Here is a 26,640-nt window from a genome sequence, read left to right as displayed (position 1 = left end):
GAACTCACAGGGGAGGAGGTGGTCGGGGCCACGATGGGGGGGGGGGGAGTGTGGGCACAGTGAGCTTCGGTTTTCAGAGTCCTTAGATTTCACAAGGTTGGGAGGGTGACGTGGTGACCCAGGGTTTCAGGGCTGAGCAAAGCAGGCTCAGGGGCTCCCCGGGCGCCAGGCCACCCAGGTCCTGGTAAGTGCGGCTCTCCTGGCTGTTCACTCCTCCCAGACCAGGGAATTCCCCTGGAGCACAGGTCAGTCCTCGGCTGGCTCGCCAGGTGTCTCTAAAGTAGGGAGTCATCCCCCATGGCGGGCACCCCACTGCCAGTTCAGAGAAGGGGGTGGGGACGGCAGGGGACCACCAAGGGGGGCTGGCCATTTGCCAGACAAAGGGAGGGAGGCCTCAAACAGCCCCTGTCGCGGGGATGGGGGGGGCCAGCAGGGTCACTGCCACCCAGGCGCCTCGCAGGTCCGGCGAGAACCCCGGGGCCCAGCAGCCCGGCCAGCGCCAGGCCCTTGCCCCGCGTGCCCCCTGGTGGGGGGGGGGGGGGGCTGGGGGGGAGCGCTCGGAGGCCCCGCCCCCTCCCCGGCCCCTTGCGCAGGGGGGAGGGACCCGCGGCTCCGTCGTCGGCGCCCCCCTCCCCGCGCGCGGGCGGCGGTGACATCACGGCCACGGCGGGAGGGGCGGCGCCCCGCGCGCATCACTTCCTCGGCGCCTCCCGCGGGCGGGCGGACTGACCGACGGACGGACTGACGGTGGACGGTGGGCGGCGGACCGCGCGCAGGGGACAGGAGCAGGGCGGCGCGAGCGCGGGGTGTGCGGCCCCGGCCCTCGGCGACCCCGGCCCCATGGCCGGCCCGGCCCCGCCCTCCGCCGACGAGCTGCCCGGCCCGGCCCGGCGCCTCTACTCCAGGTAGGCTGGGCCGGCGGGGTCCTGACGTGCGGGGACCGGCGGGACGGGCGGGGACGGGCGGCCGGAGGCGGGAGGCCCGGAACAAAGGCTGCGGCGGGCGCGCGACGTGGCGGGGACGCGCCCTCCCTGCGGGCTGGCGGTCGTGGAGGCGCGGGGCGGGGGAGAAGGAAGGGGTGCTGGGATGGGGGGCGCCCGGGGTGGGGGGGTGCGAGGAAGGAGGGGGTAAGGGGTTGGGGGGGGCACCCGGGGTGGGGGAGGGGATGCAGAGGTAGGGGGCGCCCCCCCACCCCCTGGCGAGTGCGCGTAGGGAGGGAGAAGGGGGCAGCAGGGGGTAGGGGGGGGCGGGGGGGGGTAGGGGGGAGCCCAGGCTGCGCCCCTCTGAGTCCAGGATTAGCGGGTGGTCAGGGTGTTGGGCTGAGCTGGGCTGCTGCTTGCTGGACCCCCGCCCCCACGGCCCCGGGCCTGGCGGCCGGGAGAGCTCCCGCTTCACCAGCTGTGCTCTCCCGACAGCTGGGCCGCCTGGCACAGCAGGTGTGTGGAGCTTGCCTCGCAAGCCTGGCACCACCTCCCCTCTGCCCGGGTCTGGCTGGGAGGCAGCGTGGCTGGAGGGACCGGGCTTTGTCTTGGGTGGGGCCCTGTTCCCCGAGGACCCGGCACGAGCCTGCGTTCATGGATGGCAGGCCCGAACCCGGGCTGCGGAGCCAGCCAGCCGGGTGGGCGTGTGCCTGCCTGAAAAGGCACCTTCCTCTGGGCAGATTCGCGGATGATGCCAGCGCCCTGTGCTCGGGGCTTCACGCTCTCGTCAGGGATGACAGGGTGGCCCTGCCCACCTGCCTTGCATGCCTGCTGGGTGACTCCGGGCCTGTCGAGGGTGATCCACACGTGATGCCATGTGCCCGGCCCAGGTGGGCACAGGGTCCTCCGAGGGGAATGGACTCTGCCAGTGAGCGCAGGTGGCCAGGAGAGCAGCCGGCACGGGTGCCGGGCAGGGGCCGCTCATTGACCGCGACCCCCAGAGGCAGGCCCGGCTGCCTCCAGGGGGCCCGACAGGTCCCCGACTTGGCCGGACAGCGTCATCCCCGGGACCTGGCAGCGTCCCCAGCTGCTGGGCCTTCAAGGGGCCTAGCCTTGCCCGAGAGGATCGTCCAGCCCCGGCCGGGCAGCGAATCAGCAGCAAGCCTCTGTTGGGTGCCACCCCCCACGTGTAGAACGAGGCCCCGGTGGTGGGTAGGGGGCCTTGCGGCTCCTCCCACCTCGGTCTCTGTGCCACTGGTCAGAGACACAGCCCCCATTGTGTGGTCCCAGGATTGAGTGCTGGGCCCCCGACCCCGCTCCTGGGCCCCGCGCAGGGGGAGGGGTGCGCGGGTGGGTTTGCTGGCAGCTGCCGCTGGAGGCCTGACCCCGGGGGATCCCCCCCGTAGCACCCCTGTGGGGACGGCCCGAGTTGGTTCGGCAGCTCCCAGCGTGCGTATGTGTGTGTCTGCGTGTGTGAGTGCACGCGCGTGTGGAGCGGGGAGCTTTAGCCCTGGAGCCCCTGCACCGCCCAGCGTGGGGTCCTCATGGGGCGCGTCCGCGTCTGCAGCCTCGTTGGGAGTCTGGGGTGCGGGGCTGCTGGGGCCCGGCGGGGACATGCCGGACAGGACCCTGGCCCAGGGGAGCGCGGCAGGGACCGGGCTCAGAGGGGATGCTGGGGGAGGCCCCGAGCCCAGCCTGGCATCCTGGCAAGCCGAGACCTGCGTTGAGCTCCAGCGGGCAAGCCCAGCACAGATTTGGGGTGCACAGCCACCGGCGCTCCCGCAGCGCCCGCGAGGAGGCCCCTGGGGAGTCTGTGCAGCCGCGGCCAGGTGTGGGCAGGGCTGTTCGTGCTGGAGCGGGCTTTCAGAGGCTGGCAGGAAGGGTGGGAGTTGGGGAGCCGTGTGGGGGGGCCTCTGACAGGTGGGGGCTGCTAGCTGGAGGGGACAGACTGACGGTGGCACCTTGGGGCAGGCAGAAGGTTGTCTACCTCCTTGATTCGGGCTGGGGAAGCCCCCCTGTGGCACCCAGCGCGTGGGTGCCCCGTGACAGCTTTGGGCACTCGGCAGACGGTGATTGGGGGGCCAGGCCAGGCCCAGCCCACCCCCAGTGGCTTCCCTTCCCATGCCAGTTTCCTCCCGGTGACAAGAGTTCAGTGTTTTTCTTTTCTTTACATGTTTGTTCATTCTTGAGAGAGGGAGACAGAGAGACGGACAGACAGAGCATGAGCAGGGGAGGGGCAGAGAGAGGGAGACACAGAATCCGAAGCGGCTCCAGGCTCCAGGCTGTCAACACAGAGCCCGACGGGCTCGAACCCACGGACCACGAGATCATGACCTGAGCCGAAGTTGGACGCTCAACCGACTGAGCCACCCGGGCCCCACCAGAGTTCAGTTCTTATAAAGTGGGGGTCTGGGGGAACGTGGGCTTGGGACGCACACTGAGAGGGCCTGAGCGTGAGTGTGCCTGTGGGCCCAGCACGTCCCCACGCCGGGCCCCGGGAGGGGAGCTGGTCAGGGAGGCAGAGGCGGTTGGGGCAGATAACGCTCAACCCTGGTCTACCACACCTGGGCCCTCGTGCCCGGAGAGGGGTTTGGGGGGAGAGGGCCTCGGGGAGGTATGGGGGGAGGGCTGGTGGCTGAGAGGCCCCTGAAAATGGGGAAGCTATGGGTGGCCCTCTCCCCGTCCCTTTCAGGCCAGCAGCTGAGGGTCCCAGGAACTGGGAAGGGGAGAGCAGGCGGTGAGCACCCCCACTGTGGGGTGACCCGCTAGAGGTGTGCCCCAGGCATGAGGCACCCGGACAGGGGCATCCTCAGGAGTGGGTCGGGCACCCAGGCTGCTCCGCCCTGCTGCCCACCCGTCCCCATGGGCTCCTTCCACGGGTGCCCCCGGGCACTGGCCCTGGCAGGGCCTCTGGGGAATAATGGCCTGGCCCCATGGTTTCCTCGGAACACAACCTCAGGTGCTTTCCCGAGCTAGGTGCCCCTCCACCCGCAATCCCTGTTCCCGCCGCGCTGCCTGCCCCGTGCTGTCCCAAAATCCCCACGTCAAAGGGAGTCAGTGTGGCTTTGCTTTGGGGGCAACGGGAGGGGGTGGGCAGGGGCCCTGGGGCATCTGCCCGGTGGCCCAGCCTGTGGGTGACATCTCTAGGGAAGATGGACGGTGACTATGTTTAGCAGCGAGTGGGGCTAAGGGGACACAGCCCCCGGTTAGTCATGTGTAGCGGGAGCCGGGGGCCTGGCTTACAGACCGGCCGTGGTGGTCAGCACTGGAGGACCCCACGGAGTCTGTGGGGCACATAGGCCGGGACGGGAGCCCTGATGGAGAGCAGGGCAGTTTGATCTGGGTGTGGCTGGGCTGATGGCTTCTCCTGGGATGCTGTCTCGGATGCCCAGGCGAGGCTGAGGGGTGTGGTCATGATTCGGTGGCTGGAACAGTAAGACTGGCCCCTGGGGAGTCAATACCATTTTATTAACCGGTAAGCCTGTGGGCAGGCGGCGGGAGCTTGGCAGACAGTATCCCGCCTCCCGGCCACTGTGGTCTGGCCACTGGGAGAGTTGGCCTGGTCGGCCCTGCAAGGAAGGGCAGCCACCGCATCCGTGTGGGTCTGTGCAGGGGGCTGTGGCCCCATCTGGGTGGGCAGGACCCCCACAGCCTGGTCCCAGAGGTGTGGGTCTGACCTCCTTGGGGGCTGGAAGATTACAGGTTGACCAGGAGGCATCTATTCCCAGGTGGGAGCGCTGCCCTTCCCAGGGTCGGGGCAGTGAGGCTGGTGGGGAGCTGAGACCACGGCCCCGGGGCCCCGAGGACTCCAGCCGGCCCCGCCCAGAGCCCCTGAGAGCGGGGCTCTCAGTGGCCCTTGGCTTGGCAGGTGGTGTTGGGGGACAAAGGCTCTGGAGTCTTCTTCGATGAGCAGGGAGGTGCACCTGGCCAAGGCTGGGCAGGCCTCAGGGGAGACAAGACAGGGTGGCCTGCATTCCGGTGGAATAGGGCCCTGGGGTGGTTCTGAGGGTGTGGGGCTTGGGGATCCAGTTTGTTAATAGGAGCTGGGTAAGGAGGAGGTGATCCGGGCCCTGCCCTGTGCCCCTCGGCTGAGCTGTCCTCAGGTGTGGACGGGTGGCATTGGCAGAAGCCTCAGGGCAGGGAGGAGGGTGCCCGGTCTGGACGCTCATGTGTGCGGGCAGGTAGCTGGGATATCCCACCTCCATATTCACCTGCCCAGCCCCTTCCAAGACCCCACCTGCCAGAGTGGGCAGGGCCTGCAGGGCCCACAGGCTGAGGCTGGCCTTGAGACCCTACACCGGGCGGGCCCCCCCACCCTCCTCTGGTTCTCGGGTTCCTCCGTGTCCTCGACTCCGGGTGGCTTTGGGGAGCAGGGCCCATCCTGGCTCTCCAGTTCCCTCTGACCCTGGAGCTGTGCCCTGTCCTCTTCCCCGGGGCTAGAGCCGCACGGCCTTGGAGCCCTCTGCCACCCCAAAGCCCGTTGCTGAGCTGGGTGAGTGGTCAGGCGGCGAGAGTCTCACCCCCGCCCGCCTGCCCACCCCAGGCCCTGCCCTCCTTGCTGACGATGCTGATCCCTGGCTCTGAGCCGCCCTGATCCCTTGATCCGTCTCAGCCCCCAGGAGGCCCCGGACGACCTGCCCAAGGACCTGGGGTCTCCTGGAGCCTGGGACGCCAGAGCCTTTAGCCCACCACTCTGGGGTGGGGAGAGACAGGGGAACCACGAGGCCGGCGCGTCCCCAGGACCAACGGCCAAGGCGGGGTGGGAGTTGGCCGGCCAGGCGGGAGGCCTGGCGCCCCGCGATGCCGGCCGCCCCCGCGGAGGGCCAGCCCGTGGCCCTGAGCTTGGCAGAGAAGGCCGTGTGCAAAGTGGTATACGGTGCCCCCCGCCCCCGCCCCCTGCTGCTGCCCGTGGGCCTGGAGCTATGGCTGTATGTGGAGAAGATGCGTCGTCACCCGCAGAGGAAGAGGTGCGGGGGGCCGGGGGGGTGGCCCGGGGGTCAAGGTGCGGTGGGAGGTTCTTGGGGTCAGTGGAGGGGGCGGGGGCTTCCAGCCCTGGACGCCGGCCGGTGTCTCTCCAGGGGGCCTCCTCACGTTACCGGGGCCCGGGTCAGACCCCCCCCCCCCCAATCTGTGATTCGGGATGGCCACGCTGGACACCTCATCGGTGCACCCCCCACCTCCAGGCCCTTCGCACACCAGAAACCTCCTTCGCGGCGGTGGCGATGCCTGTCTCTAGCTAGGCAGGGACAGCAGGGTGGGGAGGCCACTCCCCGCGTCCTATCTGTCAGAGCCAGCAGGGCGTGTTCGGCTCTGAGACCAACGTCTCACACCCAAGCCCCGGGTCCTCCCAAGTCACCCAGGCGGAGAGGTCAGTTCCCGGCATCAGACAGCGCGCGGTGCGCGGCCCTGGCCGTGGGAGGGGGCGGCTGGTAGGCTCCAGACAGCCCTTCCCGGGGCGTCGTGGGTAGGAGGCCCGAGCTTCCGGCACCCCGCTCTCTGACAGGCCACGCAGGCTCTGCCTGAATCTGGGGGCGGCAGGGCGCTGTTGGGGTCCCGGAGCCCACTCTCCCCCGGAGGCGTGGCCCCGACGTGGGGGGGGTCGAGGCTGGGCAAGGGGGGGCTTTGCACCAAAGGCGTGTTTGGTTAGAGCGGCTGAGAAGCAGTGCCGTGGACGAAACTCGTGGATTTGTCGAGGGCCCTGCGTGTTGTCCCCCAGGAACGGCTGATCACCGCGGACTCTAACAACGCAGAGAGGGGGCGAGTGCCCGGGGGTGCGCGCGCTGTTTTGCCGTGGGCGCTTTCACTTACCCGTGGGCTTTCCACGGACTCCGGTGATCTGGGTTGGCCCTCGGCCACGCAGAACACGTCTCCCACTTTTCCAGGGCTGCGTGTATGTGCGGGTATGGTCACTGGGCCCCTCCCACCACCTGCCGGGGACCCCCTCCAGCTTGGGGCCCGCTCCCCTGCCCCCATGGTATCTGTGTGCCGTGTCCTCCGCTGACCGCTCTCCCGCCCTAGGGTAGGCAGCGGGTCAGGCCTTGAGCGTGGAACTCACAGGACCAGCCGCGACAGGCCAGAGGAGGAGGCCGAGGTTCTGAGTGATGAAGTGTCCTACCCCGGGCCCCCTAGCAGGGAGGGCCGGAACCAGGGCCAGCCTGATCAAGTGACCCCCAGACCCGAGGCTCCCCTGACAGCCATGTCCTGAGGGCAGCTCGCCCAAGGCCCAAGGGCCATGGGGCCCCAGTGAACAGAGCCCGGGGTAGCAGCTGGGGAGCCCCGGCCCCAGCCCATGGGCTGGCAGAGCCCAAGGGTAAGGGACAGCTTCTCTGCAGCCCCTGCCCAAAGGTGGAGGCATGAAGGGCTGGCCCGGCCTCCGGTCAAGGCGTTGGTGGTGGTGTGGGGCCCTGGGCCCGTGGACTTGGGCGGGGTTCATGGGCAGGAGTCTGGAGCAGTGTCCCAGGGGTCGGGTCTACCCTGGGACACGGTCCTGTCATGCCCTCCCACAGTAGCGCCCTGGGCGTGGGGGAGTGGCTGTCCCGTCGGGGGGCTGTGGCCAGCAGCTGAACGCTTCTCGGCTCTGGGGGCTGGCTGACCCACAGCTCAGACGGAGCCGTGACCCCCGAGAGGTGACGGCAGAGGATGTGGGACGGGGGAGGGGCTAGGGTCAGGTCCTGCCCATGTGGCCTTGACTGGTGTCCTGAACCTCTCTGAGCCTTGGTTGCCCTTGGTGAGGATCGAGGGCTGTCGCGGGCCACTGTAGCTACTCTGGAGGACTGACGCGGCACCAGGTCCCGGAGCGGGGGCGGAGGGAGGTCCCTCGCCCCGGGCGGCTGAGCCTTGAGGGGAGGCTGTGTTTGGAGCTTGGCCGTCGTGGGCTGAGGGTCTGGCCGTAGTCACGGACTCATGCGTTTGCCCGGGGGCCCCTGAGCCCTGGTCGTGAGGGGCGTGCAGTGAGGTTCGGGCACGGGTGAGCCGCGCAGGTGCCAGCCTGGCGATGGGCACGCTGTTGGACCCTGCACGTGCTTCTGGGCATTTCTCCAGAGACGTCGACGTCTGTGCGCACAGGCGTGGCCTCACCCGAAGGCCCCGTGGTCCCAGTGATGACGGGGGAGCACGGGGCCCCTGCGTGACGGCGTGAGGGGCAGGCTGTGACTCCTTCTCTCTGCCCAGGATGGAGACCTCGTGCCTGGAGCTGGCCCTGGAGGGCGAGCGTCTCTGCAAGGCCGGGGACTTCAAGGCGGGCGCGGCCTTCTTTGAGGCAGCGGTGCAGGTGGGCACCGAGGACCTGAAGACTCTCAGCGCCATCTACAGCCAGCTGGGCAATGCCTACTTCTACCTGAAGGAGTACTCCCGGGCGCTGGAGTACCACAGGCACGACCTGCTGCTGGCCCGGTGAGCACGCGGCCCGCCTCGGGGAGGGGCCGTCACAGCGCGGGCAGTGCCGGGAGCTCGGGGTCCAGGGAACCCGAGGGCGCCCCTGACCTGGGAGAGGGGGAGGGGGCGGGGCGGCGCCTGGCAAGTGCCCCCAGGGGCTGTGTTTCAGGGGAGGCGTGTGTGTGTGCGTGTGTGTGCACACGGGTGTCCCTTGGTGTCCTGAATGTGTCCTCACGCGGGTGCCTGTCCCTGGGACTGGGGGGGGGGGGGGGCGACCACTCGTGTTTCTGAGCGTCTCCACTCCCGTCTGGCCTCCAGACCTTCCCCGAGCTGCTCTCGTCCCTGAACACCCTTCCCACGGGCCCCTCCCTGGCCAGTGAGCCGCACGCGGTGTCCTCAGCACCCGGCGGGTGTGTCGAAAGTTACTCCCACTGTCAGGCCCCCCCGACTCTCCTGGTCTCCATTGGGGCACCTCTCTGAGCCCCGACGGCCACAGGCTGGGCCCAGCAGAGAAGCGATCCCCAGCTGGGCTGCCTGCCCGGGGCTGCCCGAGGGGACCTCGCCTGCCGTCGGCGAGACCCCTGCCCGGCATCGCCCCCAGTTGCCCCCGGGTTGGTCCTGCCAGGCCTCGCCCGCCCCTGCCCGGGCTCCTTGCTGGGCTCGGGGTCCCGGCCGGCCCTCAGTCCGGCTCCTTGCTGCCTCCTGCCCTCCAGGACCATCGGTGACCGCATGGGGGAAGCCAAGGCCAGCGGGAACCTGGGCAACACACTCAAGGTGCTCGGCCGCTTTGACGAGGCCATTGTGTGCTGCCAGCGGCACCTGGACGTCGCCCGGGAGCAGGGGGACAAGGTAGGTCGGCTGCTGCCAGGCTGCCTGCCGAGCCCCCACCTGCAGGGCTGAGGCCCGGCCCCCCGTCTTCCATGTGAGCTCCCCCAGACCCGCCAGCACCCCTCGTCCCTCCTTCCGGTTCCAGAGGGACACAGGGTGGCGCGGCAGCCGGGGTAGAACAGCCGTGGGCCCCACCCGGTGCCGGACCCTTGACCTAGTCTGTGACACCCCCCCCTCCCCGTGACCCCAGGCAGGGGAACAAGACGGCCGGCCCCAGGTCATAGCTCAAGGCGTGTGGGCCAAGCGCGCCTTCCTTCCCCCCGGGCTTCCGAGAAGGACCTGGTCGCCCTGATGGCGTAGATGACAAGGGGGCAGGTGCCAGGCCTGTCCACCAGGAGGCAGTGTTCGCTTGCCCCGTGCCCAGAGGGTGGCGACCACGTGCAAACACGCCTCACCCCTTCTTGGGGTCCCGGCCCTACTCCCACATCTGCACCTGTTGACGGCCCCCCTCCAAGTCCTTGCCTTTGGGGGACTGCAGGCACAGTGGTCCGGGGCCAGGGGGTTCCTCGGGGGCCATGTCTGCGGAGGGCCAACCTCGGTGCCACCTTCAGGTCGGGGAGGCGAGGGCATTGTACAACATCGGCAACGTGTACCACGCCAAGGGCAAGCAGCTCTCGTGGAACGCCGCACAGGACCCCGGGCACCTGCCGCCCCATGTCCGGGAGCCACTGCGCAGAGCCTCCGAGTTCTATGAGTGAGTGGGGCAGGTGGGGGCACCACGGGCCGGGCCGGGGTCTGGCCGTAGCGCTTCCTGAGCCGCTGCGGTAGGCGCGGGACCCCAGGCACGGAGCACCCACATGTGGCCCCATCACCTCTCTGCAGACCCCCGCGTGGTGACAGCCAGGCCGGCTCTCCTTCCCCAGCCCCACCCACCCTCAGGCCTCCTCGGCTTCCCGCACATAAGTCACAAACAGCAGCGCCGAGAGGCAGGGAAACGGCCGAGCAAAAGCCACACGTGGCATTTAGAAAACGTTTGGCTGGGGGCGCCTGGGTGGCGCAGTCGGTTAAGCGTCCGACTTCAGCCAGGTCACGATCTCGCGGTCCGTGAGTTCGAGCCCCGCGTCGGGCTCTGGGCTGATGGCTCGGAGCCCGGAGCCTGTTTCCGATTCTGTGTCTCCCTCTCTCTCTGCCCCTCCCCCGTTCATGCTCTGTCTCTCTCTGTCCCAAAAATAAAAAAAAGAAAAAAAATAAAAAAATAAAAAAAAGAAAACGTTTGGCTGGAAATAGGGCGGGGACGTTGGGCTGAGCCTCTGTGCTGGGGAGGACGCTGGTGCAGGAGGACAGAGGCTGCACCCGAAAACCAAAGTCTGGGGCCGGGGAGCCCCTGACCTGAGCCTCGGAGCTCAGACAGCACCCTCGTCTAGTGGCTCCCTAGAGCCACTCTTCTAGAACCCCAAGCTGCCCTCTTTCTGGGGCACGCTCCCAGCAGGAGCTGAGCGGAGGCTGCCTGCTCATCCCCTCTGGCCGGGTGGGTGGGTCACGAGCCCCTGCTTCCCTCGCACCGAGAGGGCCACGGGCTCAGACAGATGCAACCCCCAGGAGGAACCTGTCCCTCGTGAAGGAGCTGGGCGACCGGGCGGCCCAGGGCAGGGCGTATGGCAACCTGGGCAACACACACTACCTGCTGGGGAGCTTCGTGGAGGCTACGACCTTCCACAAGGAGGTGAGTCCCCTGCGGGGCGGGGGTGGGGGGGGCCAGCTGCCTCGCTTCGTCTGGGCTTGGCTCAGGGTCCCAGGCTGCTCTCGCCAGACGTGCAGACTTCGGGCTGGCCACGCTGGGCGGGGAGGCCACCCCCGCCATCCACATCGGGTCCCGGGGCTGCTCCGTGACCACCCGGGCCTCGGGTCTGTGTCCCCAGCGCCTGGCCATTGCTAAGGAATTTGGAGACAAGGCGGCAGAGAGGAGGGCATACAGCAACCTGGGGAACGCCCACATCTTCCTGGGGCGCTTTGACGTGGCCGCCGAGTACTACAAGTAGGCAGGCCTGCCCGCCCGCCCCCACCCCTGCCCAACCCCACCCGCCCAGCTCGGGGGAGGGGGCCCCTGGACACCAGCCCAAGGTCGGGAGGTGGGTCTGACCTCCCAGCCTCTCCAGGGGCCAGACGGGAGGGGGGGGGGGGGTTCTGGGCCACAGACTGACAAAGCCGGGGTCCTGGGGCTGCCGGGGACAGGAAGGACTATGGTGCCCTTCACTCGGTAAGTGCGGGCAGAAGCCGCTCTGTGCCAGGGACACAGCTAACTGCGGCTGAGGGCCTCCCAGTGCCAGTTACTGGGGGAACCCCAGAGCTGTCTTTGCACCCCACAATATCTCTGGAGTGCGGGTATAATCCTCCGTGTGTGGACCCAGAGGGTGGAGATCACACGGGCTCCTGGGAGGATGTTCTGCCAGCCGCCTCCTGGCTTGAGGAGCAGAGTGGTGACCACCGGGCACAGGCCGGGTCGTCAGCACCAGGTCCCGTGCGTCCGGATCCCGGGCTGGGGTGTGCTGTGTCCCCCGTCCCCCATGCAGGGCGGAGGCTCGGGGTGGGGAGGTGACTGGCCAGTGCGGGTCCAGCAGTGACGGGGCTCCAGAGACACCCCGGTGGGATCCCGGGGCTGGCGGACCGCTTCCCCCCCCGCCCTCCGTGCACCCCTCGGCTGGGGGCTGTGAGCAGCGCCGCGTCCCCAGAGAGGGCTCCCGGAGCCCTTCTTGCTGGGGCTGAGCCTCCCCCTCTCGCAGGAAGACGCTGCAGCTGTCCCGGCAGCTCAAGGACCAGGCGGTGGAGGCACAGGCCTGCTACAGCCTGGGCAACACCTACACTCTGCTGCAGGACTACGAGCGCTCGGCCGAGTACCACCTTCGGCACCTGCTCATCGCCCAGGAGCTGGCCGACAGGTGCGCGCGCGGTGGGGGCGGGCGGCGTTTCGGAAGCGGATCGCGGGCGACGGCCGTGGGTCGTGAGCACGCACGGTGCCACGCGCCGAGGCGCGCTTAATCCGTTAGATTTACGCTTTGTGATTTTCACCCGAATTGAAAGATTAATGACCCGCGGGACTGCCCCGCACCCAAGGGTGGAGGGAGCCTCTGGGGTGAGAGCCTCGCCGGCCACTAGGGGGCGAGGGAGGCCGAGGCGGGCACTTCAGGCGGGGCCTGCTGCGCTCCCGTCAGGACGGGCCTGACGGCCTGGGGGCTGCAGAAGTGGACTCGGTTTCCCTCCCTGGCAGAGTGGGAGAGGGCCGGGCGTGCTGGAGCTTGGGGAATGCCTACGTGTCCATGGGGAGCCCGGCACAGGCCCTGACCTTCGCCAAGAAGCACCTGGAGATCTCCCAGGAGGTAAGCCAGGCCTGCCCCCCCCCCCCCCCCCCCCCCCCCCCCCCCGGTGCTGCTCAGCTCCCTTCAGACCAGGCAGGGCGCCTCTCGCCCAGCCTGCTCCTCCCTCCTTTCCAGGCTGCCGATGTGCACTGGGCGGTGGGGGGTGGGGGGGGGGTGGGCCGCCACCCCCTGCCTGCGGACGCCTGATGGCAGCTTATCTGGTGTAGCCAGGGGATGGGGGGAGGGGAGCGGTGGCCTGCTTTCCACCTGAAGTGTTGGCGTTCCCTGTGGGCAGGGCAAGGTGGGCATGACCTACCGCAGGCTGCCCTTGGGGCTCTTCCCCTGGAACCTTCCAGCTGGACACCTTGGGGACGGTAGACAGGGTCTTTGAGAGCCTGTCCGCACGCAGGACCCTCCTACTGAGGTCAGGGTGGTCCACGGCCGGGTGCCACAGGGCATCACCGGTGACCTCCGGCTCCCTGGTTTCTGTTTGGCCCTCTTACCTCCGCCCCATCCTTCTCCTTGGCCCCAGCGGCACGGCCACCTCCCTCCAGCACATGCCCAGCACCTGCCCAGACCCACCACGGCCCTGTGTCTGTTGTGGGTGAGACCCACCGGAGCCCAGGCGGTGGGGAGGAGCAGGGAAGCTCGGGCCAGGAGAGTCCCCCACCCCCTGCCAACCGGGGCCACCAGCAGGGCCGGCCCCACAGCCCCCTGAGCACGGGTGGGGGCACGCCAGTGGCCCCAGAGCTCCACTCGAGGCCCGGCCCCGGGCCCACCTCACTTCTCTGCGCTTCTCGGCCCCTGCTGAGCCTCTGCTCTGAGCTGGGGGTGCCTGAGGGGTGCACGTGAGGCTCCAAGGGGCCGAGAAAGCTGGAGTCTGGACCAGACCACCTGTCCTCGGGAGGGCGCTCGGGAAGGAGGGCCTCACGTGGCGCCCCCAGCGTTCTGGGGTGTGAGGGGCGCCCCCGGGGCACAGGGAGGCCTGGTTCCCTGGGAGGTGCGGGGCTCATGATTGTCCGTAGGAGTCCCCCAGCCCCCCTGCCCCCCAACCTGGCCCTGCTTGGCTGCAGATCGGGGACCGAAACGGGGAGCTCACGGCCCGCATGAACGTGGCACAGTTGGAGCTGGTGCTGGGCCGGCTGAGCAGCCCCGCGGCCGCGGAGAAGCCCGACCTGGCCGGCTACGAGGCCCAAGGTGAGTCCCGGGCTGGGTGGGCAGGGGTGTGGCGGGAGGGCCGCCCGGAGAGCTCAAGGCTTGGGCCTCGGGACGGCGCTGGGCTTCCGGGTGCAGGTCTATGGGGAGGTGGACTCTGCCCACAGGAGCCCTTGTGACAGAACTGCCCGGTGAGGGTGGCAAGCCCCCGTCGCTGGGGGTGTCTGTCCGCACCACTTCTCCGCCGTGCTCTGGAGCTCCCGGGGGCGCGGGGGGGTGGTGACCGGGTGTCCAGGGTGCTCGGGGCACAGACGAGGGGCCCTGTTTCCCCAGGTCAGGTTAGGAATCCGAGATTGGGAAGCACGGGGTGGAAAGGGGTGTTCGGGGGCAGGGACGGTGTGGGCGAAGGTGTGTCCTGAACGGGAGGCCTTCGGGCTGGTGCTTCACGGTCTCTGGGCCAGCGAGGGCCTGAAGTCACTCTGAGCTCCCCAGGTTGATCCCCTGGCTAGGAGGGGGGGGGGCACTCACTGCCCCTCCCTCCGTGCTCCATCCCCTTAAGGGCTGAGGACCCCCCCACCACCACCACCACCTGAGGCTCAGAGCTGGGCCTGGGGGCGAGGCTGAGTCAGCCAGAGATGTAGAGCCTCCCTCCGGGCGGGGCGCTACTCAGGTGAGCCCCGGGACCAGCCAAGGCGGCTATGTTGATCTCAGTCCCGGGCTGCCTGTAGCCCCATGTGGGTGAACATTGCTAGGCATGCAGGGCGGGATGTTCCTTACAGAGCAAATGGGTAAATAGGGGGCTGGGGGGGCCACCCCGAGCTGGCTTCCCCCATGGCTGCAGGCGGGTGTGGGGCTCCGCACAGGGCGCTAGCTGCCCCCTCCCTGCCTGCACCGACCCCAGCCTGCGGGGAGTCTGGCCCCAACCCCCTCGTGGCTGTGTTCCCTAGGGGTGCCCACCTGCCCCAACCTGGAGCCCGTCAGGCCTGCAGAGAATGAGGCCCCAGGAAGTGGCACCTGGCCGCGGTGGAGAGGCTCCAGGGTTTCTAACGATGCCTGTCCTGGGCAAGGGAGGCACGTGTCCCCACCCCTCCTCAGGGGCTGAGACGGAAGGGAGGGTGCGAAGGTTTCTGGGACCCCCAGCCACCCTTGTTTTGGGGTGATGTGGCTGCAGGGGATGGGATGGGGGAGGGCCCCCCTCTGCCCCCCACCCTGCCCCAGGATGTACAAGACGGTGGCTCCCTTTGGGCAGGGGTTTTCTGAGGGTGGGCAACTCTGTTTGGAGCCCCTGGCCCTGTGAGGCCGCTCTCTTACACACCCAACAGTGGGTGGGGGCAGGGCCCGGCCCGGAGGGCTTCTGGAAAGGCTCCCCGGGGCTGCGGCCAGCTCCAGGTTCTCTGGCAATTTTCCCTCTTCTCCGAGCTGAGGAAAGGGGGGCGCATCACGGGTGGAGGGCTGGGCTGTGCCGGGAACAAGGCAGCTTCTGTCCTTCCCACGCCAGCCCTGCTGCTCTGCCCTGTGCCCAGACCCTTCCCAGCCGGGGCCCCCGGAAGCCCCCTCCCTGCCAGGCTGCCAGCGCTGGGCCACCGGCCGAGGCGGGGCAGAGGCCCTTCTCCAGAGCAGCCTGCTCCGGGTCACGGAGGCAGGTGTGGGGGCCCCGGGCCTGGGGATGCGGCTGCTGAGTCTGGGCCGCCGTGGAGGAGCCCCCCCCCCCCACTCAGGTGAGGCCGGCGGGGCCGGGGCCTTGTGGACGGAGCGCCCCAGGAGTCTCCTGCGGGGGTGGCATTACTCACCCACTCATTTGTCCAGTGCACACTGAACGTGGGCACTGGCCTGGAAACTGCCCCTCGGGGCGGGGATGCTGCACTGGCGTGTGTCGAGCCTGGCCGTTTGGCGGGGGGGAGGCGGGGGGATGAAGGGGGGACCAGGTGAGCGCCAGGGAAGGGTGTTGACCCAGCCCGCCACCTGGAGCCCAGGGAAGATGCCTCAGGCTGCTTCTGGGAGGGAAGAAGCCTGGAGCCGGTGGGCGGGGACCGCGGTGGGCGGGGACCGCGGTGGGCGGGAACCGCGGCTGGTCCTGGAGGCCGGGACCCAAGGTGTTTTCTTTCCTGATAAAACAAGGGCCCTTTATGCAGCTGGGGGACCCAATTTACAGGTTGACCTCAGCAGCCTTGCAGCCCCCATCCCAGCAGAGGCCCCAGGACGCGTCCTGACACTGCTGCCTGACTGGGTCAGGCCTCCCAGGTCCCCTGGTGTGCCAAGCCCCTTTGAAGCCAGGCTTGGGACACACTGGGGAACGTAACCGGCAAAGGTAGCCAGAAACGACCCGTATGTGGCAAACAGCGATAAACAAAAAACAAGGCGTGCCTGGGAATGAGCAAGCGCTTGGGGAGGAAAAAAGCTGAGCGGCCGGGTGGGCGTGCCGCGTGGGCCTTATGGAGGCTGCTGTCGCCCTCAGCTCGGCCGAGGAACAACACACACCAGGCGGCTTACAAAAATGAATGTCCACTTCCCGCGGCTCTGGAGGCTGCGGGTCCGGGAGCAGCGTGCCCGCACGGCCGTCCCGGTGACGGCCCTCTTCCCGGGTGCAGGGGTGGTGTGGGGCTGGAGGGAGGTCCCCAGTGTCTTCTTATAAGGGCACCAGCCCCATCCCCGGAGCCATCCTCATGACCTCAGCTAACCCTAATCACCCCCAAGACCCCGCTCACTGATGTCATCGCGTTGGGGGTGGGGTCTTCAGTGTGGAATTGGGGGGACACAAACGTTTGCCCCATAGTAGTGACTTCTGAGCAAAGGCTGAAAGGGGAGAAGGGAGTGAGCCTGAACGGAGGACAGCCATGCAAAGGCCCTGAGGCCTGGGTAAGGCTGGCTAAGAGGAGCAGCAGGGAGCGGGAGAACCTCTGCCCTGTGCAAGCCCCTCCCCATGCCAGGGGCCCTGCAGGGTGAGCAGAGGAAGAAGATCTCACCCAGGCCCTATGGGCATCCCCGGGGCCCCCAGCATGTATAAGGGACAAAGAGAGCAGAGAGGCAGGTGAGGGACGTGACACTCAGGTCCCGGCAAGGTGAGGAGGGGTCGGATTCTGGATCTGTTTTGAAGGAGGACCTGCCAGGATTTTGGAAGTTGAGAGTGAAGGCAGGAAGGAGTTGGAGGGACACAGCCCAGCAGCTAGAAGCTGAGTTGGGCGCCTGAGCGGGCCGGCTGCATGCAGGAGGGGCGGGATGGGGCCTGGCCAGCCTGGTGGGGACAGAAATGATTCTGGTCAGACTCAGGCGGGAGTGGGGTGGTGCTCAGGGAAGTTTCCAGACCTTCCCCTCTGGGGTGGGTGGAGCGGGAAGCCCGCCAGCGTGGCTCTGGCCTGAATGCCCCAGTGCGCGCGCAGCCCGCACAGAGGGTGCATTTAGCCGGGCCCCGAGGGCCATGAGGGGACCCGCCCTGGAGCCGGACACAAGCTGTGTCTCAGAGGAACATTTCAGCCTCTGCCACGGCCTGGGCCCGACGGTCCAGCCAGGCGGGCCCCAGCAGACAAAGTGGGGAAGGCGAGTCAGACCCCCCGGGTGTCAGGGGGCGGCCGAGAAAGGGGCCGGGTTTTCGCTGGCTGTGGTGAGTACAGGGCCATGCACGGGACCGCTCGGCGTCCCCCCATCACTCCCCGGGCCAGGTGATGCCCCCAGACAGTTTGGTGTTGGAATGATCACATTGTTCCTTCAGAGCTGCTTGTCTGATCCGGGGAGGGATGGGCAGTGGGGACCCTGCCCCATCTCCTTGGGCCTCACAACACGGGGTCAGGCTCCGGCTGCACACCTGGGCGAGGCCCGGTGGCCAGGGGCCGTTCTCAGGGGGCAGAGGCAGACCCGGTGCTGACCACGTGGCCAAAGTTGGGGGGATGGGGCCCTGCTGGGGGGGGGGGGGGGGGGGCGGCAGGCAGCCCCAAGTCCTAGACCCACGCGGCTGCCTGCTGTCCCCTCCCTGGACAGCAGCCACAGAAGCCCCTCCTCCAAGATCTCTGCTTTTCTACCCGGCCTCTGGAGGGTAGAGAACAGAGCGTAGCTTCCTCAGAGCCTGAAGGCCAGCCGCCCACACCATCTCCTCCGTTCCTAGGACTCCCTGGGCATTTGGTTCGGGCTGGTCTGAATGCCTGACCTCCCGGACGGCCCCTCTCTGGGGACCGTGTCTTGGGCAGTGGGTGTGGGCTCAGAGCCGGGGGCCCGAGGTGGGGTCGGGGGCCGAGCTGAGGGCTCCCTGCCTGGCCTCGCTGCCGCTGGTGGGGCACGTGCCCCGTGCTGTCCGTGGCACGGCGTCACCAGTGAGCTCAGTGCTGGGGTAGCCAGAGGGCAAGGCTTCACTGCGACGTGGGCTGTGGGTGTCCACAACATGCCAGGCGCCATAAGATGCTTCCCACGGGCTCCCTGTGTGGTGCCTGCAACATGCCTGGAGGCTCAGTCTGACGGGGGTACTGAGCTTGAGGGAGGGTAATGGGTCCAAGGTCCAGTGCTGCCCAGACATGACTCCTGGGGCATCTGCCTTGCTCGCTCTACCCACAGTGCCTCCTTGCTTCACGCGGCCCCACACTTGGACAAGGGCCCCTGGGGCACCCGGTTGGTGCCCAGCACGTGTCTGCAGGTAGAGGGGCGCTCAGCTCCTGGGAGGATCTGGGCTGCCCATGTGCGTGCAGGGTGGGGGGTGAACGGAGTCCCTTAAGGGCAGGCACGGGGGCAGCACAGCCAGACCCCCTGCCAGGCCCCTACAGGGTCAGCCCATCTCCACGCTCGGCTGCTTGCCGGGTGGGGCGTACGAGGTCGTGCAGACATTGCGTTTGCTTCCGTGGAGACGGTGACGTTGGCGGTTCATCTGCGGGCCCCAGGGTGCAGGCCCTCCGGAGGGCCCTGGCCTGGGCCAGCCCACCTCTTGGCCGAGGGTCAGTGCCAGGCTGACTGGGCCCCCTGTCTTCCAGGTGCCAGGCCCAAGAGGACACAGAGGCTGAGTGCAGAGACCTGGGGCCTGCTGAGGCTCCCCCTGGAACGGGTGAGTGGGGCTCAGGGTGGGCAGCCGGGGCGTGGGCAGCGGGCTGACGAGGCAGGTGTGATGGGTGCTGAATTGCCGCCTCCCAGCCCAGCTCCCGTCTGTCCCCCGTCCCCGCCGTGGGGGGCAAGCGCCCTCTCTGCAGCCCGAGACCCTGGAGCAGCCATCCGCCCCCAGAGAGGCCCCCACGAAGCCCCACTTCCTCCCACTCACCCCGGGGGCCCGCCAGCCATGCCCCCCCGGGGGACAAGCCACGGTCCTCGCAACCTGCAGGCCCCCAAGCCCCCACCCGGCCACAGTCCCCAGTGTCCCAGCCGCTCCCCGTGCCTTCCTGCTCCCTGTCGGCCGAGACTCTGCCCCGGGGGAAGCAAAGCTGTTACGGGCAGAGCAGACCAGTCAGAAGCTGGGCAGGGGGAGGCTCTGGGCCCACTCTGTACCTGTCAGAGGTGGGTGCTGTGTAGCCCTGGGGGAGTGAGCTCCCTTCTCCGAGCCTCTGGTTCCTCAGGCGTGTGCTGGGCTTTGTTGCGGGTGCCCCTGGGGCGGTCTGTGGCGGGACAAGGCTCAGGGCCGCTCAGTGTGGGGTCAGCCTCCTAGCCTCCGGGCCTCAGGCTCTCTTCCTCCTCCCTGAGGCACCTCAGGGCCTGGGTGCGTCTGTGAGACAGGGCCACTGTACCCGCCAGCCCCCGCTCAGGGTCCCGGGATGGGAGCACTGGTTGGGGATTGCCACAGCCCCCACCGATGCCTGGCCTCCTCCCTCTCCCCAGGAGCAGAATGGAGACAGCCACCAGCTGGGGGAGTGGCGGGGGCCGGGCAGGGACATGCTCCCTCTCCCCATGAGGAGCAGGAAGTACCAGGAGGGGCTGGAGACCGCTGAGAGGCCCCGCGAGGGCGGCCACTCCCCGCTGGACAGCGCGGACGTCCGGGTGCAGGTGCCTCGCACGGTAGGTGACCTCTCTTCGGGTGCCCTCCCGAGCGGCCGACCTGAGCCACCCCCGGGGTCAGAGGCCACAGCCCTGTGCTGCCTCGGGGCCTGGCGGACATGGCACCTATGGACGGTGCAGGACGCTTAGCACAGACGGCGTTCTGCCAGTTGCGTCCGGCCTCCGCAAGGCCCTGGCCACTGAGGATAGGAGGCCTTGTGGATGGGGCTCTGGAGGGCGGGCTTGCGGGGAGCTCGGGCCCTCGGGGCCGGCCAGCAGCCCTGTCCTGGGTGTGCAGCACACAGGGGTGGACGGACGGACGGGGCCCGGGGGGACAGATGGGTGAGGGATGGACGGGCAGGTGGTCAGACAGATGGGGGACAGAGGGAAGGGGGCCTCCTGCTGCCTGGCAGGTGTCCCACTGTGTCCAGGAGGCTGGGCTGGCCTGTCTGGGCTGCTGGAAGCGGGTCGGGGTCTGGGAGGTACAGGCTGCAAACCTACGTGCCCAGTGAGTCCAGGTTCAGAGGTCAGCCTGGACCATCCCCCCTCCCCATGTGCAGAACACCTGGGTCCAAATATCTGGGACTCGATCTAAAAATAATTGCCTCTGAGGGCTTAATCAGCACCTTCCCAGCCTTTGAGGGGCGTGGGCGCCGCGCTGGTATTCTTAGCCCCCCGATGGCTGCTTTGCACCCATCCTTCCCACGAGCCTGGGGGGCCTCCGCCAACCCCATCTACCCCCAGCACTACCTGCCAGCCCGTGTCCGTAGAGTGAGAGGTGAGGAGACGGGGCCACCACGGAGGCCCCAGACGGTGGGGCTATTGCCCGCACTGTGCATTTGGGGACCCCCAGCCGAGCAGTGCAGGGGCCTTGCCACCAGTGCATGGGGACTTGGGGGTCTTGGGAGGTGTGACTGGGTGTGGTCAGGGCTGGGCTAGACTCAAAGGTTGGGGTCCATCCAGAAAGGGCCTGGCAGGGGAGGACCCCCAGCTACCAGGGAGCCACAGGGGGCTTTGGAACAGGACAGCCTTTTCCACATGGTGACCTGGCCCTAGCCGTGTCCCTGTTGCTGCTGGCGGGGGGCAGGGGGTTGCGTCTACCAAACAGAAACAACAGCCAGGGCTCAGCAGCCATAAAAGGAGAAATCGAGGCACGGGGCAACAAAGAGGTTAGCCTGAGGGCGCACAGCTAGGAGCGGTGGAGCTGGGGTTCCAAGGCCAGCTCCTAGAACCCCCGCTCAGCCCCTCTGAGAAGGCAGCAGGGCTTTGGGCAATGGGGGCGCCTTTGGAGAAAATTTTTATGAGCGCTAAGCCTGGCCCCAGTTGGAGGCCTGGCCCCAGACCTCCCCCTGCCCTGCAGACACAACTGGGGGCAGGCCCTCCTCCTGGGGCTCTGAGCTCCCTGTAGAAGGAGCGGGACCGAGAGGGCCCCAAGGGGCTCCACCTTTCCCCCTTCTGCCCTCGCCCCCAGCCAGCCTCCCCACACACCCCAGGGCCGGCCCCCACTGGGCCCCCGGCAGGCCAGAGGCCAAGACTCCACAGACCTCCCGGTGTAGGGAGGGGATCCCATGGCCAGTGGCGGGGGCCGTGGTGGCCGCCCGGCCCCTGCCCCTGCCCCTGGGAAAGCATCCCTCTGGCTCCCTCAGCAGCCTGGGGAGTCAGGGCTGAAGAACGAGGCGGCTTCTGCCGGGCTGACTCGGCTTTTGGAAGGAAGCCGGGCCCCTCTGTCAGCAGGGCGACCGCTTTCCAGATAGGCTCCGTCCTCCTCGCCCCTCTGGCATGACCACCCCCCTCCCGTAGGCCCCAGCAGGAGCCCTCCGTGTTTGCAGAGCATGTGTGTGCGTGCGCGTGTTCGTGCGCGGCCGCGGGAGCGAGTGAGTGCAGTGGGGGGGCCGGGGCGGGGAGGGCCCTCCCCCGGGTCCTATTTAAGCGCTGAGCCAACAGGGGCAGCGAGGCGGCAGGGCACCGCATGGTGGAGCGCCCCACGGTAGACAGCGCTTAGCGCCCGGTCGCTGCTGCTGGAGGGAGCTGCGTGCCCAGCGTGAGTGTGGGGTCCCCTACAGGGGGAGGCTCAGGGAGCACAGGGGCCGGTGGGAAGCAGGATGGGGGCAGAGCGGAGCTCTCCTCCTGGGCTCGTGCACCAGTCCAGCCACCTCCCCCGCCCCTCGGGGCCTGGGGCCTCAGGAACCCCGGCCAGCAGGTTGGGGGGCTGCAGGGGGGCAGCCCAGGGCCTGGGGGGCGCGGGGGGTTTGCAAGACCCGGGCTGGCACTCCAGCAGGAGGGGCTCGGAGACCCGCTGAGACAGAAGGAGCCAGAGGCAGGGGCAGAGGAGAGGTGGGGGCACGTCCTGTTAGGACCCGGGGTGCTGTCCTAATCGAGGGGGCGGGGCCTCCTTGCTGTCTGGAGCCTCACCCTGTGCACCTGCGGCCTCAGCCCCAAACCCCCCCAACAAGGGGAGCGCCAGCCCTTCACAGGTGGCCCAGGATGGCTCTGCTGTGGGGTTGTCTCTGGATGGCCCCACAGGGCCCTCTCGGCCCAGCCCTCTGCTGTGCTGCTGGGGTCCCCGAGAAGCCTCTGGGCAGACGTCGCCCTACTTCAGGGGTGCCCCTGAGCCCTGAGGTCAGCCCACGGGGGGTTGGAGGAGTGCTGGGGGCCCGTGTGTCTAGAGAAGAGGGGTCCCAGGGCTACCTCTTTCCTGGGAGGGGCCTGGCTCTGTTCGCCCGGCCCACAGTTCACCTGGGGGGCCCCAGCTGGGGCCAGATGCCAGGGTCGGGGGCCAGGAGCAGCGACTGTCCCCTGTGGTGGGGTGGTGCTGTGCTTACCCCCACACCTGGCTGAGTCTGGGGCCCCAAGCGACCTCCCCGGGGGAGGCACCTGTGCGGCCCCCACCAGTGCGGAGCTTGATGCTGGGCCCTGGCCATCCTGCCTGCAGTTCCCCCAGGAGGCCCTGACCAAGTGCAGCCCCCTGGCCGGGGTGCCCCCTGAGCCCTCGGTGCCTTGTGCCCTGGGATCTGTGGGGTCTTAGGCCGGGGCGCAGCAGAGCAGAGTCGTGAGTCAGGGGGATCTTGAACCACCCCCAGCCTTGGCTCTAGGCCTGCGTTGCTGGGACAGGAGGTTGGGGGGCGGGGAGGGGGACCTGAGAGCCCGGCTGGGGTCTCTGTCCTCCGAGCTGCCACCTGCTGGCAGGTCTCACGCACAGAACCACCCACTCCGCTGTCCCTCCCTGCCCCTGTGGCCCCGCAGCCTGAGCCCGGCTCTGAACCTGGGAGCCCAGGCTGGGCCTGCTCGTGGGGTCCTCGGGGCTGCCCCTGGCTGGAGGTGTGCAAGCTCCTCTCCCTCAGTGTCTGCAGTGGGCTGGCGAGGGGTCGTCGGGAATTCGAGGACCGAGCCAGGCCCTGCTAGGTGACATTTCTGCCATGTGGTCTCTCCATGAGCCCAGCTTTGAGGGGCCCCCAGGAGGCCACCAGCCAGCTGGGAGGGGGAAGGACAGGGCTGGGCAGGGGACACCGGAGGCAGGGAGGACGTGGGCAGGCACCGGTCTGCAGCCAAGGTGATCTCCGGAAGCCACCCCATCCGTCAGTCAGCACTCGGGGCTCTGGACCAGACGTGGGGAGGCTAGTGGGGGCGCCTGCCCTTGGGGGGCCCAAGAGACCGGTGCCTCCAGCTTGCTCTCCTATGGATGTGTAAACCGAGGCTCAGCGTGGGAGGGGGCTTGTCCAAGGCCCCCCTGCCAACTGGGATGCAGGCAGGCCCAGTGGCCCGGTCTCCCGCTTCTCACTGCCCCTCCCTGGTCCCATCGGTGGGGGTCGCCCCAGGGTCAGCCCTCCTGCCACCCAGGCTGAACACTCACAGTGCCTGCCAGAGTCCCTGTGCTCCCAGCATGTCCAGACTCTGCCCCCCAGCCATCCAGAGCAGATCCTGGTCACCTTGGCCAGTACGCGGAGGGTGCTTTAGCCTGAACACCCCACACATCTGCGTCCTCTGGGCCTGTCCGCTGGTCCAGGACCTGAACCCCAGAAGGGATGGGACTAGGGTGGAACACAGCAGGCCTCGCCTCCCCCAGCTCTGGCTCCTTGCCTTTGGTGATCTGCCCTGATGTCGCTGGCACCTCTGGGTCCGCCGTCACTGCTGCCAGGACCCTGGTACAGACCAGTGTGATACACAAAATGGCCCGTGAGGCTCCCTGCCTGCCGAGGGCCCCGTCACTCACTCGCTCCTTCGTTTGTTCATTCAGCAGCCGCTGGGGAGTGCTGTGCTGGGTGCCAGAGCCCCAGAGGCGTGGGCAGAGGGGAGCTCACTGCGGGGGCTGCCACGGTGTGTGATAGTGTCCAGGGGCGGGGCCGGGGCGGTGGCGGTGGCGGCTGCTGAACCGCGTTGGGGCAAGTAGGGGGCGGGTGGCAACGTCACGTCTGGGAGGATGGCGGAGGCGGGGCAGGTGGGGTGAGGGTCCCAACCTTGTCCCAGGCCGCGCGGCTCCCTCAGGGGTGTGCAGGGGTCTGAGGGGCTGGGCCAGAGCCGGCGCTGACTGCCCCTGCCCCCCAGAGCATCCCTCGGGCCCCGTCCTCCGACGAGGACTGCTTCTTTGACCTGCTGAGCAAGTTCCAGAGCAGCCGCATGGATGACCAGCGCTGTCCCCTGGAGGAGGGTCAGCCCGGGGCCGCCGAGGCCACCGCCGCCCCCAGCCTGGAGGAGAGGGTCGGTGAGTGCCCCCCCCCCACCCAAAGAGCTCCTCTTGTCCTGGAGGGGGGCTGGGCCAGGCTCAGCCCCCTCCCTCCACCGTCGTGCCCCCCTGAGCCCTTGCTCCCGAAGAGCGGGTGCACCAGCTGCAAAAGTGCCCCCTGTCACCGTGAGCTCCTCGTCCCCCGCTCGCCCAAGGCTGCGTCCCGGGAAGTGCGTAATCATGTCCGCCCTCCGGAACACCGTGTCAGGGCATCTCCGTCTCGGAGCGGGCGTGGGAAGCAAGGCTTTCCTCCGGCACCTTCTGGAAGCCCCTGAGCGGGTGTGGGGCAAATGGCAGAGGCAGCTGAGAGCAGCCGGGGTCCGGGGTCCGGGGTCCACGGAGCCACCGCTGGGAGCCCCATGTGCCCAGGAGTGTGGTGGGCTGGGCTGGGCTCCAGCCTGACCCGCCTCGTGGGGTCCCCTTCCCTGCACCTTGTCCCCCACAGCCCGGCCCTCGCTGACGGCCTCCCCGCAGACCGAAGAGTTCTTCGACCTGATCGCCAGCTCGCAGAGCCGCCGGCTGGACGACCAGCGTGCCAGCGTAGGCAGCTTGCCCGGGCTCCGCATCACCCACAACAACCTGGGACACCTGCGTGCCGACGGGGACCCGCAGGAGCCTGGGGACGAGTTCTTCAACATGCTCATCAAGTGCCAGGTGGGCCTGCGGTCGGGGGAGGCTGGGGGCGCTCGCCCGCCTGCCCCCACCCCAGCCCCGAGGTGGCCCGGTGCCCCTCTGCCCTCGTCTTGGGCGGGGGCTCCTCCTGCCGGGAGCTGGCTCTGGTCCTTCCGTCTCGGGCCGGATGGGAACTGAGTGCCTGTGAGTGCTCAGACCTGAGGCCCCTGCCGGGACCCCCCAGAGGTCACCCCGGACGTCCTCAGCCACCCCTCACAGTACAGGAGCTCTAGCTGGGGGGGAGCACCGGGTCCCCAACGTGGTGGCCTCGGGCCAGGTGTCAGCCCCGAGCGGGGAAGGCTCTCACCATTGTGGGGTCCGGCCACCTGCCGCTGCCCCCCACCCACCCCGGCTGGGGCAAGGCCAGACGGCAGGCAAGGGTGTCAGGAAGCCTGTGGAACGGCTGCAGGAAGGGCAGCCGCGTGGCCCGTGTGGGCCGCTGCAGTTTCCGGACGTGCCGTTCGTTCCGCAGAGCCGAGCAAGGCGCGGCCCCGGGCGAGTCCGACGAGCCTCAAAGCCGGCCCTACAGAGAGCCCCCAGCCCCCGGCCGCACCGGCTCCGATGGCCGCACCGGCTGCCGGCCTTTCTGCTCCAGACCCTGCAGAGAAGCCCAAATGCCTCGTCGGCCCCACGCCAGCCCCAGCCCCTCCGCACGTCGGGCGCCGGGAGCCCCCGGTCCTGTCCGCGGGGCTCCTGAACGCACCACCATCGGGGGGCCTTGGGAGCGGCACGGGAAGGCCGCCCGGCGGCCCCCTCACCCCGTGTCTGGCGGGCATCGTTCGGTCCTCTGCCCCTGGGCGGCCCGGGGGGAGGCCCCTCGCCCCCGGGGCCGGGGCTGCTGGTGTGCCCGCGGAGCCGATGGTACAGGTGCACGGAGGGAGGCCCTCCCGAGCCGGCCTTGCGGCTGGACAGCGGCCCCCGCCTGGGAGTGGTGCCCGAGGCCACCGAGCACTGGCCCAGCTGCTGGGGGGGGCCCTCCGAGGCCAACCCCCGTGTCTGTGTCTGCCCAGTCCGCCAGGATCGACGACCAGCGCTGCCCGCCTCCCGACGTGCTGCCCCGAGGCCCCACCATGCCTGACGAGGACTTCTTCAGCCTCATCCAGAGGGTGCAGGCCAAGCGGATGGACGAACAGCGGGTCGACCTCGCCGGGAGCCCGGAGCAGGAGGTCGGCGGGAGACCCGAGCCCCGGCAGCAGTGCCAGCCTGGCGCCACCTAAGGCCTTGTGACTGCAGCCAGGCCGGCCCCACCCCCGCTCCTGGACTCGGGGCCGGGGTGGGGGGGTGGGGGGGCGGAGAGCTCACGGTCATCTGCCCAGAAGCCCGTTCCTCTGGAGGCCACGGCTGAGCACAGGCTCCGAGCCCTCTGGCCCTTTCCACTGTGGCAGACGCTGGGCACACAGCCCCCACATCGGCTCCCTCCCAGGGTGGCAGGCTCAGGTCAGGGCTGCCCTGGAGGGTGGCTGTGCTCCTGTCCTAGAGCAGCCCCCGGGGTGGTACACGGCCTCCCGCAGGCCTGCCAGGCCTTCCCACTGCCCCAGGCCCAGCCCTCCCCCTGCCCCATGTCTAGCTCTCTCCCTGCCCCAGGCCCAGCCTTCCCCCTGCCCCAGGCCCAGCCTTCCCCCTGCCCCAGATCTAGCTCTCTCCCTGCCCCAGGCCCAGCCCTCCCCCTGCCCCAGGCCCA

The 26,640-nt window shown here is 69.0% G+C and overlaps 1 protein-coding gene across 4 annotated transcripts in view; it reads left to right on the top strand.

Annotated features, from left to right (window-relative positions):
• Positions 1–698: 698 nt before the first annotated feature.
• The window catches only part of GPSM1 (G protein signaling modulator 1), a 27,160-nt gene continuing 1,218 nt past the window's right edge, over positions 699–26,640 (top strand). Inside the window, exons 1-15 of one of the 4 annotated variants that reach the window (XR_007457989.1) lie at positions 699–905; positions 8,091–8,312; positions 9,008–9,143; positions 9,734–9,876; positions 10,722–10,845; positions 11,042–11,157; positions 11,903–12,058; positions 12,388–12,496; positions 13,549–13,672; positions 18,580–18,650; positions 19,412–19,588; positions 24,110–24,266; positions 24,733–24,941; positions 25,970–26,520; positions 26,590–26,640. Coding sequence is in view for 2 of the 4 variants with exons in the window: in XM_049631532.1 (XP_049487489.1) it covers positions 5,721–5,887; positions 8,091–8,312; positions 9,008–9,143; positions 9,734–9,876; positions 10,722–10,845; positions 11,042–11,157; positions 11,903–12,058; positions 12,388–12,496; positions 13,549–13,672; positions 18,580–18,650; positions 19,412–19,588; positions 24,110–24,266; positions 24,733–24,941; positions 25,970–26,176 (2,118 nt within the window). In the remaining 2 variants the exon portion in view is untranslated. Of the gene's footprint in view, positions 906–5,532; positions 5,888–8,090; positions 8,313–9,007; positions 9,144–9,733; positions 9,877–10,721; positions 10,846–11,041; positions 11,158–11,902; positions 12,059–12,387; positions 12,497–13,548; positions 13,673–18,579; positions 18,651–19,411; positions 19,589–24,109; positions 24,267–24,732; positions 24,942–25,969 lie in introns of those variants that run through there. The other 3 variants (XR_007457988.1, XM_049631516.1, XM_049631532.1) reach the window with 3 other exon arrangements.

Source organism: Panthera uncia, chromosome D4, assembly GCF_023721935.1.
Source record: "Panthera uncia isolate 11264 chromosome D4, Puncia_PCG_1.0, whole genome shotgun sequence".
Taxonomy (NCBI): Eukaryota; Metazoa; Chordata; class Mammalia; order Carnivora; family Felidae; genus Panthera; species Panthera uncia.
Note: the sequence above shows the minus strand (reverse complement) of the source record. Positions and strands in the feature narration are given on the sequence as shown.